The sequence below is a fragment of the Homarus americanus genome, unplaced genomic scaffold (assembly GCF_018991925.1).
Source record: "Homarus americanus isolate GMGI-L3 unplaced genomic scaffold, GMGI_Hamer_2.0 scaffold11302, whole genome shotgun sequence".
NCBI lineage: Eukaryota > Metazoa > Arthropoda > Malacostraca > Decapoda > Nephropidae > Homarus > Homarus americanus.
The window spans coordinates 2,110,539-2,131,694 of record NW_024736744.1 but is presented as its reverse complement, the minus strand read 5'-3'; the positions used below and the strand labels follow the sequence as shown (position 1 = coordinate 2,131,694).

Genomic DNA, 21,156 nt, shown 5'->3' with positions numbered 1-21,156 from the left:
CCAGATGCGGGAGATGAACCGCAAGTATGAAAGTTCGGTTCTGGCGAGGCACCAAGATATGAGAAATCGCGATGAAACCCCAGAAAGCGGGCACAACTGTAATGCCCTCTGCTGTAAGGTAAAAGAACATCACCAATGATGACTGATGAACATTAAACTCCATTTCTACAATACACTTGTAATGAAGAAGAAACAATGCCTGACTGTAGTTCACAAGGTGGTGTTTGAGTAGATGATGCCTCGCTGACAATTTATTTGAGGATGCTTCCATATGCTGACTTGGTGAGATGCATGGATGACAAATATCGCTAATGAAGGTTTGTTTACATTTCAAATAGTGAAATGATCTTAATATAACAGCATCGTTAACGTGAATTATCTTAGATTGGGAGATTGTAAATAGAGGTTTACCTATAATACAAAGTTAGAAGAGAGACAGACTACAGCAGAGGATATTTAGTATTTATGGTAAATTTTATAAGTTACTCATTTTGTATCTCCTCAGCTATAACATGTGATGACATACATCTCCATTAGCTTAAGCAATTGGTGCTGAGCACCTCCAGGAATGAGAGATTTCCGGGTAATGAGATCACTCTCAAAGCCGGAAAAATATCCCTCATCGGAATTTTCCAGAATTTTCTGCAATGTAAAAATGTTCTCAAAAGTTCCAGAATGACGATTTCTTCATCTCAACCCGAATAAAAATCCCCATCCTCGGAATTTTCATGGTACGGAAAATTTTCTGAATTTTCCAGAAAATGCCCTTGGTAAACTGTTCCCAAAGCCCGCAATTCTGGAAAATTCAGAGCTTTTGGGGAATGATTTTCCTGAGAAAATTTAATCCGCCATCGGAGAGGTCCGGTTTGAGGATTCCGCAACGGAGATATTACTTCTTCAATCCTTAATTTTAATGCCTGAAAAGGAAGGTTATATGTTTGTCAACAGTGCTTGTGTTCTGTAGCCATCAATTTTTATCCAGTTTATGTTTATTCTTTATTCTTAACCCTTAGGCTCTCGGTGACGCTCCAGAACGCCCCGCCTATATTTTCCCGCCCATTTTTTTTTTTGGGGGAGGTTTTTATTTACTTATCCCTATATGGGGGGTTACTGCCAGCAGCATCCTTACCCGGGACTTAAGGGTTAAACACTGCAGACATATATTTTTAAATTTTCCAGTCACTAGCAGTGCCAACACATTTAATGGTATAGATCCATTAGAACAGAAGAAGTAGTTGCCAAAGATTTCTTCATTTATGTTTAGTTTCCACATTGTGAAGCAGTCAGATTTCTTGAACCAGAAGAAATGTAAAATGTAAAATTGGTGAAAGTTTTCAAGCAATTATACACAGAGGAACAAACTAGAAGTAAATGAAAAAATTTGTTGAGAAGTGGAAGATACAAGGAGCATGAATTAGAAAAAGTAGAATTTGGGGTATTTTGAAATATTTGCAAGAGAGTTTGTGTGCGTACGATGTGCGTGTTTGTGTGTGCGTGCATGTGTAGGAACTGAGGGATAAGTTTTCTCCCATCACCTGTACTCAAACAGAATTCTACAGGTGAATAAAGCTCATGGTAGCTTTGTATACTATACATAGAATATTGTAACTCTCTTTTTTTTCTTATTGACTAAATATATTTTCATATATTATTCTTATTTTACAATCACCCCTTTTCCTAGAAAACTATGTGTATGCCATACTAATAACTGTACAGTAGCTCTGAAAGTGACATTTCTTGTTTATAATAAATATTAATTTACCAGTAGATTTAACAGTATTATTTTTAGTATACAATAGTTAGTACTCATAATACACTGTACCTTTACAGTTATCCTATCTTGGCATAGTCCTCACCCATTTACTATCTCATAGTACAGTGTTTTCATTACACGCACACTGTTCAAGTGTTTATCCTCTTTATGGGGTCTTGACACAGTGGAAGGACGGCCGTTGCCAGTTTGTTTCTTGGGCAAGTGTTCCTGCCCATTGGGCTACATCTATGACTACAACCACCATGACTGTCAACCCAGCAACAAGCCTGGCCACGACTACACAATAAAGGGACCAGGACAAACTGGTAATGTCCACACACCAGTAATAATGATGATGATATAATAATGAATTGGGGCAAGACATTATGAAACGAAGGATATATTGATGTAGCTTATTATTTTAAGGGAAATATTTGTTAAATATTTTTTATAGATACACACTGTGTTACTAAGAATGATAAACATTTCCATATACATTACTGTATTTGCTCTGAAAATCATACATCTACTAATAATCTTCTGTATCACTTATGACAGATAATGGTGGAGTACAGGTAATGGGTATTCTCTGTTGTCTGGCTTCTAGTTGTACCTGTACGGTAGTTTCTAATGCTAATGGATGGTAATTGGAACTGATATTCAGAATTATGGCAGTGCTTGATTTTAATTGTAACGGGCAGTAGCTAAAGAAGGTGGTTATTAGTGTAGCTCTTAATAACTATATATATTTTGACCTGTGCTTTCTTTTGTAGTCTAATTCCAGAACATGAATGTGGTTATGATCTTATTGCTGATGGGATGTGTATAGATGATTTGCTTGACCATATGTTTAGTTTAAGTGAGTCAGTGATTATCTTACCAAGTGTATGGGGTTAAAACTGGAGACTCTTAGACAATGGTGGCTGGGACTAAACCTTTGATTAGTTATCCCTTATACCAGAAACTAGAGGCCTGGTAATGGGGTCATAGTAACAGGAGTTGAGTCATGACATCACTTAATCAACATTTAGCTGTGGAGTTATGACATCACTCATACAACATTTAGCTGAGGAGTTACGACATCACTTAATCAACATTTAGTTGTGGAATTATGACATCACTTAATCAACATTTAGCTGTGGAGTTATGACATCGCTCACACAACATTTAGCTGTGGAGTTATGACATCGCTCACACAACATTTAGCTGTGGAGTTATGACATCACTCACACAACATTTAGCTGTGGAGTTATGACATCACTCACACAACATTTAGCTGTGGAGTTATGACATCGTTCACACAACATTTAGCTGTGGAGTTATGACATCACTCACGCAACATTTAGCTGTGGAGTTGTGACATCACTCACACAACATTTAGCTGTGGAGTTATGACATCACTCACACAACATTTAGCTGTGGAGTTGTGACATCACTCACACAACATTTAGCTGTGGAGTTGTGACATCACTCACACAACATTTAGCTGGACTCTAAGGTTGTTGAGGCATGACATCACTTACTCAACATTTAGCTGGACACTTGTAAGTTTTGAGGATGAAGACTTGGTTCTAGGACTTTGTCAGGATTATCATACTTTTGTATAAGAGCCGACATTATATTGAATGTCGAGTGTGGACCCAAAATTATTATCGAATACAATATTTATCATAAAATTCACGAACCAGTAGCAGTTTGCAATGTTCATGGATGAGATGTTTGTGGTGGGAAATAAAACTGTGCTGGTTAGTTAATTGCCAGGAACAATTGGCAGAATACTTATTGTTTTAATTAGTTATGCACTAGAGCCTGAATACATTACCCTGGCAACCAGGTTCCTGCAGCAAGCAATGGGATGTTTGAAAAAAAAAGTGGAAAATGGCTGTATTGATGGTGGTGGTAATGAGGTCTAACAGTGGACTCTCTACAATGTATATCTCCAATATGATTGTCAAAGTTATCAGCCTGACATCTACAGTAGAATGCCTACCCAAGGCCTTTTGTTCTCAGGGGCAACACAGCATCATGCCCTTTCTATGGAGTATGTCTAGCAAGCTTATTTTGCAAAGCGGTGCTTGGTTAAGGCATTTGTTAGCCATTAGCCAGATGAAGAAATAACACATCTTGTTGTGTGGCATTTGAGAGTTTATAAAGTTAGTTTGTTATATCACAGATATCTGGTCAGTAATAATCCCATATTATGACTTTTGTCTGAACAAAACATTTCTGTTACCCCCTCCAAAATAGTTAAGGATGAAATTGGTTGTAACAGAGCAGAGATAATCCTGGGTCATAGGTTGTGGTTGACAAAGTGACAAATGAGGTACAGTCAGTTCTGCTATAACGCGATAGTTGTGTTCTTGTAAAACCTCGCGTTCTAGAAATTCGCGCAATAGAAATAACAGGGCTTATGGAGAAAATAGGGTTAGGTGTAGATTACTCGAAATAAAAAATATTTAGTAGTTAGCCTAACACAAAGGATAGCACAGTCTAAATATATGATACATTCATATCTAATAATGAAATCATACAGTAAATGTTACACTTTACCTTGAAAAAATATGAATATAACTTGATGGGGGAAAAGGGTGATGCTGAGGTTGAGGTGTCATGCAGACAGGATTTGACAGTTGTCATCATCAGTATCAGGTGCAGTTTTGGTTGCATGGGAGGGACGAAAAAAACGTCTAATTCCAGAAGTGGATGGCTGTGGTTCAGTGTCTTCAGAATGTGGCTCAGACTGCTTCTTGGGGGTTAACTTTAAAAAAAGACGTCTAGTGTTTGATGCTTTGCCGTCTTTCTTCTTTCACAAAGAAGCTGTTCATAAGGTGCCAAAAAAGATTTAACACCACGAACTGCAATCCTGCTCCGATCTGCATTGACGTCATTGTTTTCCAAGAGTTGCAACTGCTCATCAACTTCCCTCAGGATAGAAGACAAAAGAGAAGTGGGAAGCTCTCTTGGTTTTGCATCCTGCACTTCATCATCTTCGGCATCTTCTATTTCCCCAGCAGCAACAAGTTGTTGTAGATCAGCTGTCTTCACAGTGGGACTCGAGCAGTCCCTCAACATCGGCACTTTCCACTTCAGCAAAGCCAACTTGCTTTGTATGAGAAACACAATTTTCTTTTATTTTTGGGAGCTCCTCTGATGCATCAACGCCTGTAAAATCATGAATTAAATCTGGGAGAAGCTTCTGCCAAACTCCACTCAAGCAGTCCTTACTTAATCACCCCAGGCCTCCACAATGATGTCAATTGCATGCTTGATGTTGAAACTTTTCCAAAACTGAAGAACACTGGCCTTATCATCTCCTTCCTCAGTAGCTGCTGAAGAACACTGGCCTTATCATCTCCTTCCTCAGTAGCTGCTGAAGAACACTGGCCTTATCATCTCCTTCCTCAGTAGCTATAATAAGTTTCTTAAATGTACACCTCAAATAATAGGCTTTGAAGGCTGCTATTACTCCTTGGTCCATTGGTTGAAGGAGAGATGTTGTATTTGGAGGTAGAAAGAGCACTTTGATATTGTCAGAAAGCTCAGCAATGGTGGGAGGGTGGCTTGGCGCATTATCTAAAATGAGGAGAATCTTAAAATCGATATTATTATTCTTGTAATAACTTTTAAAAATATTTTCAAAAACATCCACAGTAAGGTCAGAAAATATTTGTCCAGTCATCCAACCTTTTTTGCTTGACCTAGAGTATACACCTAGAGTAGACTTTATGTAACCCTTTAAAGCTCGCAGTTTGGCAGAGTGATACACCAGCACAGGCTTAAGCTTTAAGTCTCCACTAGCATTTTCACCCAACAACACTGTCACACGGTCCTTCGCAGCCTTAAAGCCTGGAGCATGTACTTCATTCTTGGAAATGTAAGTTCTTGTTGGCATGCACTTCCAGTATAAACCCGTTTCATCCAAATTAAAAATTTGGTCTAGTTAGAACCTTCTTCCTGAATCAATCTCTTCACAATGGGAGGAAATGCGACAGTACACTTAAAACATTCGAGTGGAATCGCGTTACAACAACACGCATTCGCATTTTACAAATATCGTTCTTCTATTCATCAATCGCGTTATAGCCAATTTGCGTTGACAAAACACACGTTGTAGCAGAAATGTATGCTCAGCTAATGTGATGTCACAACTTGTTAGCTTTCTATCATAAGTAGTAACCCTTTTTTTAGATCCCTTTCGGCTCTAGTATCAAGTGGCAGGTAGAACAAATCAATTGATTATTTCCAATTGCCACTTGCCCAATCTTCTTTTTTAACCTTTAGACTTGGTGAGATATGTGAGTTGTTTAGTCCAGAGTTGGTCATATAATAGAATTTCTGAGATAGACCCTTCATTTCTTATCCTGAGGTCACCTTCAGTTACTAGATTTTTATCATTGATAAAAATTGGTGGAGCTTATTCTAAAAAATAAAAAAAATTATATTACAGGTACACCACCGATTTTCCTGCACCCTTGGTTCTAAAGCCTTGCCAAATTATCCGTTTTGCCGGACCAACCGAGGTCAGGTAATAATAATTCAACACTCTGACCCACTAATTATACACTTCCTGTGTCTCTAAAGCACCATGGACTGCAAGAAACTTAAATTAAACAAATATTAAATGTAAATTAAATGTGAAAAAGCTATGATTTTGCACATCATATTACTGTACACAATTTTTACTCAAATGTACTACACTAGACTAAAAATTTATCTCTTGTGCAAACTATGTGATGTTATACTCAAATTAATTACTATCTTACAAGGATTCCAGCAATGTAAGTTATATTCTGCTAAGTCTCGTCAGCTACATTTATAAGATAAAAACTTTAAGCCTAAAACTGCTCACCTGGCTGGGAAGAAGGAGGGGTTAAGTGCCCCCTCATAATTTTGTCTGGACTAAAGGAGGTGCCGGACCATCAGTTCCTGGATAATCGGTGGTGTACTTTATAATTTTTTAGATTTCCTTCCAATTCTTCCTCTTCCATAAATTTCATATGTCACTTTCTTTCAAGCTTTATGATTGTATCATCATTTTGCTGTGCCAGTATCCTGTTATGGTGCTGCTCAACCATTGTTTCCATCTTTCATCTCTTGCTTGCTCTCTTTCTACCTAATTTCTTTTATTTAATTCTCCATCTTTCTCAGCCATGATGCTTACCTACCATCCTCTTTACTAATGTTCATAATTTAACTCTAGTACTGTACAGGTACTTACATTTTTCCTCTGTTTAGTTCTTATTACCGGTATGTAAATTCTGTATGACTCTGCTGTTAATATACAGTTACAGCCAAAAGTACTCATCCACTGCATTTGAATGGACATTAACTTGGCGACTGTATTTCTCTTAAATATTAATTGTGTGAGCATACCATCATAAAATTTAAATGTTATTTTTACTACAACATAGGTATTGTGTCGGAAAAAGTGGAGTTTGGAGTCGGGCCAGTCTCTATTGGAATTAATCCCATATGTTCTGTTGTTCACTTTATGCGGTTTTCACTTTTCGCGGTACCCTGTGGGTTCAATTGACTGTGTAAATCGGGGTACTACTGTATTAAAAATAAATGATTTCCTCCCTTGTATTCAATATTTATTGTCATATCAACGTTATTATAAATATCTAATTTCTGCTGTTTAATACCTGAGCAACAACCTGAAAAAATGCTAAATAGGGAAATGGATGACACTTTCAAGCATGTAAATCTAAGATAATATAGTGAAAAGAAATAATATTCTTCCTTCTTTCATGAATTTCTTTGCTTTCTTCAGTCCACTCCCTCTCTGGTGAGCAACTGACATTGCTTACCACCCTCCCACACCCCCACCAAACTGCCATCCCCAAAGTCGACCATTCCCCTTCTCCACCCCATGTGACTTACCGTGCAGAAAGAACCTGACCAGGCGCAGGGGTTAGGTGGTGGAGTGGATGATTACTTTTGACTGTGACTGTAATGTAGTCTTTGCAATTGTTAATGATTTATATTTACTTATAATAAATAAAATTGTATAATTTGCAATAATAATCACATTTTTATTGGAAGAAAAGAAAGGAGTTTACTTACATATTCCAGACCATTTCACTTCCAGAAAGTGATAAATTAGGTCAAATTGCAGTGCTCCTTGCAATACACTTGCATAATTAACTTTTGAATGATTTCCTTGTTGTAGAAGAGGAACACCACAGCAAAATATGTCAGTTTGTGCAGTTAGAGAGATGGAATAACAGTGAATTATTTTAGGCACCCTGCAATAACAGTGAATTATTTTAGGCACCCTGCAACATGTGAGAAAAGGCTTTGCTAGAGTGGAAAATAAATAAGTACTATACATTTGCTATATGTTCTAACATGCAATAATTTTTTGATTGTCAATAGCTGCCATCCCAATGCACAGTGTATATATGACAGCTACACCCAGACATATTCCTGCCAGTGTGATGTTGGGTATGAAGGAGATGGATACTACTGCAATGAACTTGGTGAGTGTTATACAGTAAAAACAGTTGGGTATACATTACATATGTTGCTTACTTGCAAAAAAAAAGGCTTTTTCCAAAAATACAGTATAGTCTGGATTTACGCGGTTTTTATTTACGCGTTTGGTCATTTACGCGGTGCCTTGCCAGAATGAAAATGCTTTAATTACGTGGTAAATTTGGTCATTTACGCGGCGACCGCCTCGCCATCTTTTACCCACGCAGTCCATTCTTGACCACGCTGAAGTGGGCGTGAGTGGTGCGCATTAGGTCGGTCTTATATTGACGCTGACGTCATATGACGTGATCGGATGGTGATTGAGCCACGCATCCTTCCCACCCACGCATTCCCTCCGCTAGCTGTGATTGGTCTAATGTAACATGACGTGCCCTGCCACCAGAGAGGTAGAAGTCGCTGACCTAGCAGGGCCTGTCTCATTGTTCTCAGTCTGCGATACAGTTCTCTCTTGTGCCCACTATTCCCCTCACAATGACCTCTCAGCGGACCCCCACCCACCGAGAAAAACATTGAATTACCTGGACCAAGCCATGATAATGTCAAGGAAATCATCGAGTTGGGGGAGAAAATTAAGCTCATCCTTGACAACCACCCAGACAAGAATCGGTATGAAGTGTCTAATAACCATCTGACAAAAGTTATGGAGCCGTGATATCCAGATCTATCTCGACAACATCAATGCTAGTCGTCAACGTAGTATAAAGGACTTTCGCCAAGCAACCCACCCACAACCACAGCCACCCCAAGTCAGTGATAGTGATAGTGACAGTGAGGATATGGACTTTGAGGGGTTTGTCAGGAAGCCCTGCAACCTCTTGCAGTAGTGAAGTGATTCACCGGAGGGCTAATCTGCCCTCTGCCTCGAACCAGCCGCCATCCACGTGCCGACCCCGCTTTTCTACTAACATAAGTGTTAAAACCTAATATTATTGATATTTCTCTTAATTATTAATTGTGTGCATACCATCATAAAATTAAGATGTTATTTTTATTACAACATACGTATTATGGCGGAAAAAGTGGAGTTTGGGGGTCGGCCCAGTCTCTATTTCAATTAATCCCATATGTTCTGTTATTTCATTTACGCGTTTCTTCTTTACGCGGGCCTCCACGGGTTCAATTGACCATGTAAATGCAGAATATACTGTAAATAAATTTTTTTTATAAATTATAAAACAATGAAAAAGATATAAGAAAAATTTTATATTGTCCCTCAGTGACGAGTGAAATAAGGAGAATTGTGGGTTTTCTTACAGGGAGCAGCTCGCGGTCTTATGCATTAGGGGTCCTTTTCCCATCTCCATTGTGTCCGAGATGGCCAATAATGTATATTTTTACTGATCATAATACTAATTTCCTATAAATTATTCATTTAGAATTATTATTTGCATTACTTTTCATAAAAGTGCTCAGCAACACACATGCAGTCTGTTGCCAGGCTGTCTGGCTGTCTTTGTGTTTGGGAGAGCAAGTAAGTCATATAAATAATTATCGGAATAATAATTCCACAAATAAATACATTTATAACTATCATACCATTATCATCCAGTAATACTACACTACAATACAACTACACTACTTTTAGTAATATTACTTTGATACAACATGATTAAAAGGACAAACACTGGTAAATAAACAAACAAAGGAAGGTACTTACCAATAAGCTTCCCTCCGACTGTGCGTAGATAAGCGAGATGGGTGGGTGGTGTGTTGCCACCTTGACACTGGGTGTATGCTAGCACCCATGGGTAGAGACTAGTGAATGCATACAACTGTGTACCTTTTACACAAACATGTCACTTTGTTCCTTACAAATACACTTATACTACTATTTACAGTATTTACAAGCACTCCTTAAGTGCCACACTGTTTTAGAATGTTTTCTCGCGGTGGTACTCCACGAAGCAAGGTGCACAGAGAACAACGTCACATTCCTTGTACCATGTCACACGTCCTTACGTTTAGCTGGATGCTTTGTGGTGTTAGCACAGACGTAACACTGCCTTTGCGTCTTATGACCACTTTGAAGAGTCGGAAGGCCATCCAGGTAGTGTCTAGCAACCCAGTCACGTATAAGGAGTCTGTCAGGGAGTCTTGCTTGGCTGTGACGTTGTGGTCCAGTTGACACAATGTTGCCATATTTCTCCAGGAGTTGATTTACCACTTGCTTCTGAAAAACCCTGAGAGGATTTTACAAGGTAGAAGTTGTACGCATTCAAGATGGTGATGTCCAAGAGGTGGAGGAACATCTTCTTATACCACTTGAGACATTTCCTTACACACTCAACTGCGCCAACCTGCATGGCACTCCTGTCCACGAAGCACATGTTGACATTGTAGTCCACAACACAGTCGGGTTTTTCATTACCTCTCCTGAGGTCCTCTCCCTTTTGCCACTGTCTACCATTTCACCCTTGTGAACAGTTGACAGCATCTGTGCAGTACGCTTATCTTGCCAGTGTATTGCAAGCATCTTGTCTGCTTGCTTCAGCTGGATCTCTCATCGGGCAGGTTTACGAGTAAACACTGGCCAGTGTTTCTGGTTCTTGCGTACAGTTCCACAAGAACCGATGTCATGTTCAAGTAGGAACTTGCCCAGGGCAGGAGAGGTATAATAATTGTCAGTGTAGAGGATGTGATTCCCTCCAAAGTAGCAGTCCATAAGTTTCTTGACAACAGCGCCAGAGAAACCATGTGGGTCAATCTTGGGTATGTCTACATCACTTGCTGTGCAAACTATGAGATCTAAGACATACCCAGTCTCAAGAGTCACACAGCAACACTTCCACCACTGCCAAAACAGCAAACTGCCTACTGCTTGTTCCCTCCACTAAACATCATTATCATCATCATACAAAATCTCTCAATTCATCAGGGATCCATTGTACATTTACTAACACTTGGTTGCCCTAGCCACTCTGTCTCATGTGTTTTCTGCATGGAAACTTTTTTCAGTGGAGAGACTAGCAGGAAAATAGGAATTTATTAATTTTTCTGCTGAGGTAAATTGCAGCTGTAGAGATTACAACAACTGAATGTTAATTGTACAGTATTGATATTTGTTATATCAACCATCTATAAAGATAGATTAGTATTCTCGAGCCTGTCCTCAACCTCAGTGAGTCTACAGTATACTGTATGTACAAACATGCCATCAGTATATTATATTAATACTTAACTGTGAAAAAACAAATAAGTATATTCATGATGAAGCTGGAAGTTATTTCACTGTTACCATAAATTTTAATTTTGATCTTCATAGATATGTCGTGTGATAAGGTATCCATCTGCCATATCCATGCCCAGTGTCTCTTTGATGACTTCGCACTCCAGCATGTGTGTGTCTGCCTGGACGGTTACCAAGGTGATGGCCTGGTCTGCACACCACAAGGTTAGAAAAAAAACACATACTGTATACTGTACTCTAAGATATTTAAGGCAAATTTTGTGATAGAAATAACATAACAAGGAGTGGAATGAATAAAAAGTAATACAGTGAACCCTCAGCTACATGGTTTCACTTTACGCCAGCTTCTACATTTACGTACCCCTGCCAGAACCGAATTTACCACTTTACGCCGGTGCATCTACTCATATATGCGGTGAAGTATAATTTTTATTTAGCTCATAAAATTCATACAAATTATCCGCCAGAATATAATTTACATTGCTGGAATTCTTACAATTTGATGATCATTTTGAATATAAGATCATAGATTTTGCATTAGACATACAAATTTTAGATCTAATGCAAGTATTTTGTTTACTCTAGAGTAAATATGTTATCTTTTGTGCAAAATATATGACATTTATATTCAAAATATTCCTGGTCTTGCAAGGAATCCAGCAATGTCAATTATATTATCCTAACTTTAGTCTGAGGTATTATTTACTAAAAAGGTAAATATTCTGGTTTCTCCCAAACATTTATCTGGTAGGGAGGGTTGGGACCGACCGACCCAGCTGGCGCGGAGGTGAGGAGGGGGGAGGCAAGGTGGGGTACTTTGATTGACAGATAGTGTCGTGAAGAATATTTTTTTATTACCTGAAGATATTTGTTTTAGCTCATAAAATTATACAAATTACCTCGCCAGAATATAATTTACCTTGCTGGAATTCGCACAATATGATGATCATTTTGAATATAAACATCATGGATTTTGCATTATACATACAAATTTTAGATCTAATGTAATAATTTGGTTTACACAAAGCAAATATTTTATTTTTGTGCAAAATATATGAAGTTTACATTCAAAATATTCCTGACCTGCGAATCCAGAAATGTCAATCATATTATCCTAACTTAGTCTGAGGTTATTTATTACTAAATGTTAAAATCTAGTGTTTTCACCCAATCATTTCTCAGAGAGGTAGGAGCCAGTGAGCTGGGAAGAGGGGGTTTGAGTCCATTATTTGAATGGACATTAACCTGCACTGTATTTCTTAAATATTAATTTGTGAGCATACCATCATAAAATTTAGATGTTATTTTTACTACAAATAGGTATTGTGTCAGAAAAAGTGGAGTTTGGGGTCGGCCAGTCTCTATTGGAATTAATCCCATATGTTCTGTTGTTCACTTTACGGTTTTCACTTTCCTCGGCACTGTGGGTTCAATTGACCAGCAAATCAGCACTACTGTAGTGATTTAAGGGCGATTTAGGGAATTTAGGAGTGTTTCTTACTTTATGCATTTTTTGGCTTTACTTTGTATGTACTTTTCTGTGAGCTGGAACCAGTTACCCAATATCCCATTGATATAATGGATTCGGTTAACAAAATTTTCGGTTAACGAACTACTTTGTGGAATGAATTGTGTCTGTTAACCGAGGGACCACGAAATTCCGGTTAACTAATTACCTTTCATAAGAATCTTCATCGGTTAACTAAAAAAATTTGATTAACGAAACTTACGAAAATTACATTTTGTTTTGAACACGCTGATAAGCTGAGGAGGTACTCAGCCAATTCTGTGATCTCTTCTATGTTTACATTCAAACTAATCACTATCTTATAAGAATTCCAGCAATGCAAATTAAATTCACCCCAGTCACTTCTATTAAATTTTATAAGCAAAAAACAAAAACTCCGTCTAAAAGAAAAAAAATAAACTCACAATTAAATACTTCACACCACAGGTGCCAACTGTCAAACATGTTACTGTCACCCCTCCCTCCCCTCCTCCCAACCCCCCACCCCCACCTTCCTGAGAAATGTTTGGGTAAAAAGACTAGGTTTACAGGTTTAAAAATATATAATACCTCAGACTAAAGTTAGCATAATATAATTTGTATTGCTGAAATCCTTGCAAGACAGGGGTTTTGAATATAAACTTCATATATTTTGCACAAAGATAAAATTTTGCTCTCCTAATAAAATTCCTAAATTAGATCTCAAATTTGTATGTCTAATGCAAATTTTAGTTTGTTTATATTCAAATTAATCACTATCTTATAAGAATTCCAGTGGCTTTACTTTGTATATACTTTTCTGTGAGCTCGAACCAATTACCCAATATCCCATTGAAACAATGGTTTCGGTTAACGAATGAACTTCTGGAACGAATTGTGTTCAAGTAACCGAGGGACCACTGTACTGTACTCCTATCTTGTATACAGAACCTGTATAATGCTGTAGCTCACCCGGGAGGGCCCAAGTCTATGCACAAAATTTATTTATATTTCATTTACAGTGTATAGATACATGTATTCTGGGGTTAGGTAAAATGGACCCTGTGAGAAAGCAATATTCACGGTTTTCATGCTGGTCCCAGGAGTCTGAAAAATACATATATAAATAGCTATATGCACATGTATAACAACATTATGTATGTATAAGACAATATAATAAATATGAAATAAGATAAATAAATAAACATAAACATGAAATAAAACTGTATGGACATTAGGTCTACACAGTGATAATTAGTGCTGGTAGTGATAATACAAAGACAACACCTCTGAAGTGTCAGCTGATCTAGTTCACAGGTTGTAAACAATCCCTGTACTGGACAGTTCCTAGTGAACATGCCCGGTACCGATAAGCTTTTGTAATGTGCTTTCCATAGGTACATATATGCATAATTAAATCTTTTTGTATTGAATTAGGTCAATTTTGTTAATAATACCACGTGAGAGTAACCCGTTATAGTACCTCCTTCTTTCCTCACATGGCCAAACTGTGGAATGCTCTGCCTTCTTCTGTGTTTCCATACTTATACAATCTGTCTCACATTAAAAATATGGTTTTCCGGCATCTTCGTGATGTAGATTAACACAATACAGTATAACCTTTTTTTCTCTATATTCAAATTCTTTCTGTTCTTATTTTTTTCCCCCAGGCCCCTGCTAGGGTTGTTGACTGTGCACGGTAATTCCTGAAAAAAAAAAAAAAATGTTTGATAATAGGTTCATAAAGTGATAGTGAGTTGTGGTAGTGAGAAACATAATAGCATATAGCCAGTGATTTGACTTTGCCAAAAGCTCTTTTTCCAAAATATATCATGCTAATTATAGGGTGTATCATATGACCTGGGAAATATGGTGCTCTGTACTGTCCTGTAGTGTTGACTCCTCTTGATCCCTGGCACACAGCTTTAGATTATTTTATTTATTTTGCTTGGTGAGCTTTAAGGGAATACTGTACATTAAAGACTCAGAAAGGTAAGCAATCACTACTGTATCTTTGGCATTACCATGACTCCTGACTCTGTGGTGCTAAGCAGCCTGTGTCTTAAACCTTTATTCATTACACATACATACATACCCAAGTAAAAGTTATGATATATGCCATATTCAGTGTATTCTCTACCATAAATTTAATGAAATAGACTTTCAGATTTCAGAGCATTTCGGACTAAGGAATTTTGAATAGGGGATACCCAACCTGTAATGCCATACCTGCAATATTTATTGTAAGCTATACAAATGCCTAATACAAATGAAGATTGACAGATAACTTTTTTTCACATTTGCATCTGTTAACATTGCTGTTGGCATTATAGCCAGGTTAGACTCATCAGTGTAACCACCAGTGTACTGAACAAAGCTGACGTGTTATGGTTGTTTTTTATCTCATATTTTTGGGTAGATATATGTAACTTTATTTATTTTTACTCAGTTATATGCACACACTATCCTACATACATACAGTACAGTTTTGTGAAAAGGTAAAATAAATAATTGTCCTAAGGGCAAACACATAAAGGGAATATACATATGCTTGCACACGAGTTAGTTGGTTCAGTGGGAGAGCGGGAGGAGGTGAGGCATGTTGGGGGGGGGGAGGCATTGTTAGGGAGTCAGCTAAGGTAGCATCCTTGCTGGTCTGCATTGCTATGGCAAACAAGTGAGTGTATGCAAATGACGACTGTTTTTTCCTAAATACTCCCTTCAAATGGGGGGGTGCATCTTATATGGCCATAAGTCTTATATGCTATAAAATACGGTAAGCAATAACATTTCTAATTCTGGAGTTGGGTTAGGTAGAATTTAGTCAACTGGAGACAGGAACTGGGGAATCATTAGCTTATAGTAAACCACAGCTTCACATATAGGATGCAGGCTGATTTTTTAAGCCATTTTTCAGACAAAAAAGTGCATCTTTTATGCCATAAAATAAGGTACATCATTACACTAACCAGTATAATACTGGCCTCTCATTTTGTTTGATTTTGACAGATGAGTGCAGCAGTGTTCTGGACTGTGACACCAATGCTCAGTGTCTGTATGAGAGTAAAAGCCAGCGTTACAAGTGTGAGTGTAATGATGGTTATGAGGGAGATGGACGCATATGTAATCCACGTGGAGGTCAGTAATAAGTGTATCATAATAATGCTTTATAAAATATATTTCACAAAAAATATAATTTCCTGAATATTTAGCTCATGATATTTTTATCAAAGTAACTGCAAGTTTGCTTCATTCCTTGTTTATATTTACCTCATTAGAAGCAAGCTGTAACATCATCAACAACTGTGATGTAAATGCCAACTGCATATACTCAACATACTCTCTGAAGTACCGTTGCCAGTGCCGTGATGGTTATGAAGGTGATGGCAGTTTTTGTACACCTACTCAGGTATGGCTTCCATTATTACCTACTTTCTCTTTGTATAGCACGATAATTATTTGTGTCTAGTCTTAACTTTCCATCTTTTGTATACCTTGGTTCCCTCTATAAAATATTCTATACTTGTACTTTATTATTTATTAATATGTAGTATTGACTGTACTGTACATATTTGTCTTTCTGCACACACACACACACACACACACACACACACACACACACACCACACATAGTATATAGTGTGGAATGTAAAAAATCTGGCATGTTTAGCACCAAACAGTCACTGGCTTTTAGAATTTGATGTTTTTAAAAACCAAACATAATATATACAGATGGGGAACCAGAATGCTGGCCTAACATTGCACAGCTTTACTCATGTTTTTTTATCCATTCATTATTTTTTTGTTTGATATTTAACACAATATATATAAATAGAAATATCGTTACAGTAAAACCCTCTTAATCTGGCTCTTTTATCTGGAATTCTGCTTTATCTGGACTGGCAAACTACTTCAGACTAATTTCTATTAATCCGGATTGAATCTGAATTAACAGAAAATAGTCCAGATCTACCCACGTGGTGGCAAAAATAAATACTATACACCTATGAATCAATTGAATTACTAACCTACAGTATAATATATAAAATTCTTGTGCATACTGGACATACAGTAGAGCAGGCACGGGCAACCTACAGCTCGTGGGCAGAGTAGAACTCCTAGGTAATCAAGACTGACCTCCTACTCAGCTACTCACTTACTCATACAAAGAAGTTCACTCATGTTCTTGTGTTGTGGTGAATGAACCTGATGACTCAGTTTAGCAATCACAGTTATTTGCTATAAGGTGTTATAAAGAATTTGGTGATTAATGAGAAACATTGTATATAAGTTGAGCATTTGATGAATTTTCATGTGGAATGTCCCTGTATGTTGTTTAAGCCATTCTCTCACTTTTTAATTTTTCTTGAATTTGTCTTGTGATCATTTCTCTCCTTCTTAATCCTTAGGCTTCAGGCCACATCATATGACATGCATCTGTAGAGCTTCGGGTCACGTCATATGACGTGCATCAGTAGAGTTTTGGGTCACCTCATTTGAAGTTTTAATCTTTCACGGGACTCTTTGAATAAAAAGGACTGGCCTGGTTAGATTAGGTTGTCAAGTAGGTATTTATCTTTCACTCACTCACACATGAAAGCCACCCAGTCACTTCTCAGCTGCTTCTCAGCTTTTGTGTTGTAGGAATCTCGCCCTTGGACTTGACTCACTTCACCATGTGTTTCTACCCCAACCCAAGCAGATGTTTAGCATCAGGATCAATTACTGGAGCAGTAATAATTATTGTTAATAGTGTAAATTATTATAACATAGTAAAACAAGTGTCCTGTACCTCTTACTGCCAACAAATTAGTGTTGTGTACCTCGTTTATTGTGTCACACACACATGTCACTTCAATAACATTCTCAACTCTTTCTAGCCCCTCTGTTACCAACAACATATATTTATTTCCTGTTTATATCATGCATGGCCACTTTGTAAAACTAGAATTAATAAAAGAGTTAAAGATTATCTGTAAAAGAGTGTTTAGAGATATTTACCTTACAAGATTTTTTCTCACAGGTTGGCTGTAATGTTGTTTACAATTGTGGGGACAATGCTGAGTGTTCCTATGATCGGACTGCTCAAAAAGCAGCCATACTAGGTGACACAGAAACATGGTAGGTGATGCAGGGGAATGGTAGGTGACACAGGTGGCGGAAGTGATGGAGGGGAACACTACGTAAACAGTGTGGCTCGTACGTATACTACTGTAATTTGGTCACATATAAAATAATGAATAAATTTTAACAAAATTAATTGTTTTCTCTATTTATAATTCACGGATATTATAGTCCACCCTAATAAAACCATTTTCTTTATTACAGAGCAAAAAGTAAAAATTAAAATAATTGAATGTGTCTTAAAAATAAAGAAAATATAATATAAAACTATAAAATAAGAAAAATAAAGAGCATGTGTGTGTGCATGCATGTGTGTGTGTGTGTGTGTGTGTGTTTGTTACACAGGGTGGTGTAAGCATTATGTTAGTGTTAAGGTGCAAGCACTGCTTGCTCCCTCTCGCTTTCAGCTGCCGCTGCTGCCTAGCCCTCGTGGCGAACAGAGAAAACAACTTGCATAAGTCTTCCCCTGCCAGTACACAGCCTCTTCACCATCAAGACTCCTGTTATACCTCCTCGTGTCAACACACAGTAACTGGGTGCCTCGTGGGCCCAGGCTACACCACCAGGGGATCTCGGAGTAACAGTGGGCCCCAGAGGGACGGTGCATAGGTCCACTGGCATGTGGACATGTCCTGGCACCCATGAACCACTGCCCAGCTGCCATGCAGATTAACCTGACTTGGCCACCACACCCAGTAAGGTCATCCTTATGCGGTCAAAAACACGTTCATATTCACAGATCAAAGCAAAAACAAACTATACAACCTCTTATGGTCGTTGCATGGAATGTCAGGACCCTTCTGGATACTGGCGCAAATGAGCATCCCGAAAGAAGAACTGCCCTTGTGACAAAACAGCTGGCTAAATGTAACATCGAATTAGCAGCCATTAGTGAGTCCTGGCTCCCAGATGAGGACCAGCTCACAGAATGAGGGTCTGGCTATACCTTCTTCTGGAAGGGTAACCCTGCTGCGGAGAAAAACCGCATTTATGGAGTTGGCTTTGCCATCTGCCAACGCATACTACACAGGCTAACTAAAATGGCTGTTGGGATCAACAAACACCTCATGAAGCATAGAGTCCCACTGAATACCATTTTCATCAGTGCATACACCCCAACACTGGATGCAGATGATGACATCAAGGAGGCCTTTTATGCCGACCTTGACAGAGTGCTAACCTCACTCCCCAGAGAAGATAAAATTGTGCTCCTTGGTGACTTCAATGAACCAAGAGTTAGTAGATATGCTGACATTTGGCAGGGAATCAGAGGGAGAAATGGGCTAGGCAAGTGTAATCCCAACAGCCTACTCTTCCTCAGCAAGTGTGCCACACACAACCTCACTATCACCAATTCCTTGTTTCGACAGGCCGACAAGTTCAAGGGTTCGTGGCAACACCCACGATCCAAACACTGGCATCTCATTGACTACATCATTGTCAGAGAAAGAGATTGCCAAGATGTCTTTATCACCCGTGCCATGCGTGGCTCAGAGCACTGCGACATTGATCATCAGTTCGTCAAAGCCAAGCTCTCACTTCACGTCACCCTAAAATGGTGAAGGCAACAAGCCTCCAGAAGAGGTTTTTACACTAAGGGTCTGGAGAATCCAGTGGTACAGGTTGTACCTCTCTAGTCCGGCAACCTCGGGACCTGACCGGTGCCGGACCATGGAAATTGACGGACCATGGAAATTCACCCTTTTCCTGGATATATAGTGACTTGTGCTTATGCTTGGAAGCACTAGCACCACTTTCTCTGCATCATGGTCTCTTTGAAGACATATTGAAGGGTTAAATGTCGTACAGTAGCTTCTCAAATTTCGCGAGTTTTTAATTCTTAACGTATTTTATTGGAACACACAAAAAATAAATAAATAAAAATTTTGACGGCGGAAACTTGAATTTTGACGGGTTTGAAGGGCCCGCCAACGTGCATAATCGTGTAAACAGCGTCATTTCTCTTATGTACAAAAGATTCATTATTGTTTATTACTGAATGTCTTTTTTATTGAATTAATGTTTATGTGTGCAAAATGAGCAATACAATTCATTAATAATACGTAGAATATTAAAACACACGAGGAAATGACACAGCATTGTTTTCGTTGATTACAAAGCCAGTGACTGACTGGTTTTACATATAAAACTGAAGAAAATAAGACCTTGGTTGTAGCTGTAGTATAATTAATATGGTTGTTTTAAGTCATGTTATTTGATGTTAATAAATGGAACAATAGAAGTAGCTAACGAAAATGGTAAAGAAAAAAGAGAGCTCGCGTATGTAAGTGCGCATGCGCACACGTGAAAACATCTCGTCATTACTTTACATAAGAATATGAAAGCAACACTTATTTACTGTTCATATATATTTTAATTAATGTTTCTGAATTTGTTTTTATTTAATTAATGTATGTGTGTGCAAAATTAACAATACAATTTATTAATAATGCGTGGGATATTAGAGGAGACGAGACGGCTGCCGGCATTGTTTATGTTAAACCTTACGAAACCAGTGACTGATTGGTTCTACATATAAAACTGAAGAAAATAAGACCCTGATTTTAGCTGTAGTAAAATTAATGTAAAAAAATAATATGGTTGTTTGAAGTACCTGTAATGTTATTTAATGTTAATAAATGGAACAATATAAGTAGCTAACCATTAATGGTAAAAAAAAAAGTGAGACTGCTCGTATGTAAGTGCGCACATGTGAAAATATATCGTCATTACTCTACATAAGAATATGAAAGCAACACTTATTTACTGCTCATATATATTGAAGGGTTAAATGTTGTACTCTGTATAGACAAGCAGAGAGAGAGAGAGCAGCCGAACTGCCGGATGTAAACAAACCTTAATTTCCCGCGGCTTTTTTTTTTTTAAGGGGATTAGCCCACCCGGGCATAGGTCACTGACCCACATTGGGGCCTGAGGGGCAAAAATTTAATACTCCTGTAATAATAATAATAATTCAGATAAAAAAAAAAAAGGCTGCCTATCTACCTATTGGACAAACTAAAATCGTTCCGGACCACAGAATGCCGGACTAGAGAGGTACAACCTGTACCATATGCTTTCAGAGAGCAGCTTGAACACAGGCTGATA

General features: G+C 38.0%; 1 protein-coding gene across 1 annotated transcript in view; it reads left to right on the top strand.

The window, feature by feature from the left end:
• LOC121872479 (nidogen-like) overlaps positions 1 to 21,156 on the top strand; it is a 116,526-nt gene that overhangs the window by 70,509 nt on the left and 24,861 nt on the right. The window contains exons 18-23 of the mRNA XM_042375268.1: positions 1,939 to 2,104; positions 8,078 to 8,235; positions 11,514 to 11,642; positions 15,934 to 16,062; positions 16,203 to 16,333; positions 17,948 to 18,029. Coding sequence (XP_042231202.1) covers positions 1,939 to 2,104; positions 8,078 to 8,235; positions 11,514 to 11,642; positions 15,934 to 16,062; positions 16,203 to 16,333; positions 17,948 to 18,029 — 795 coding nt within the window. The remainder of the gene's footprint in view (positions 1 to 1,938; positions 2,105 to 8,077; positions 8,236 to 11,513; positions 11,643 to 15,933; positions 16,063 to 16,202; positions 16,334 to 17,947; positions 18,030 to 21,156) is intronic.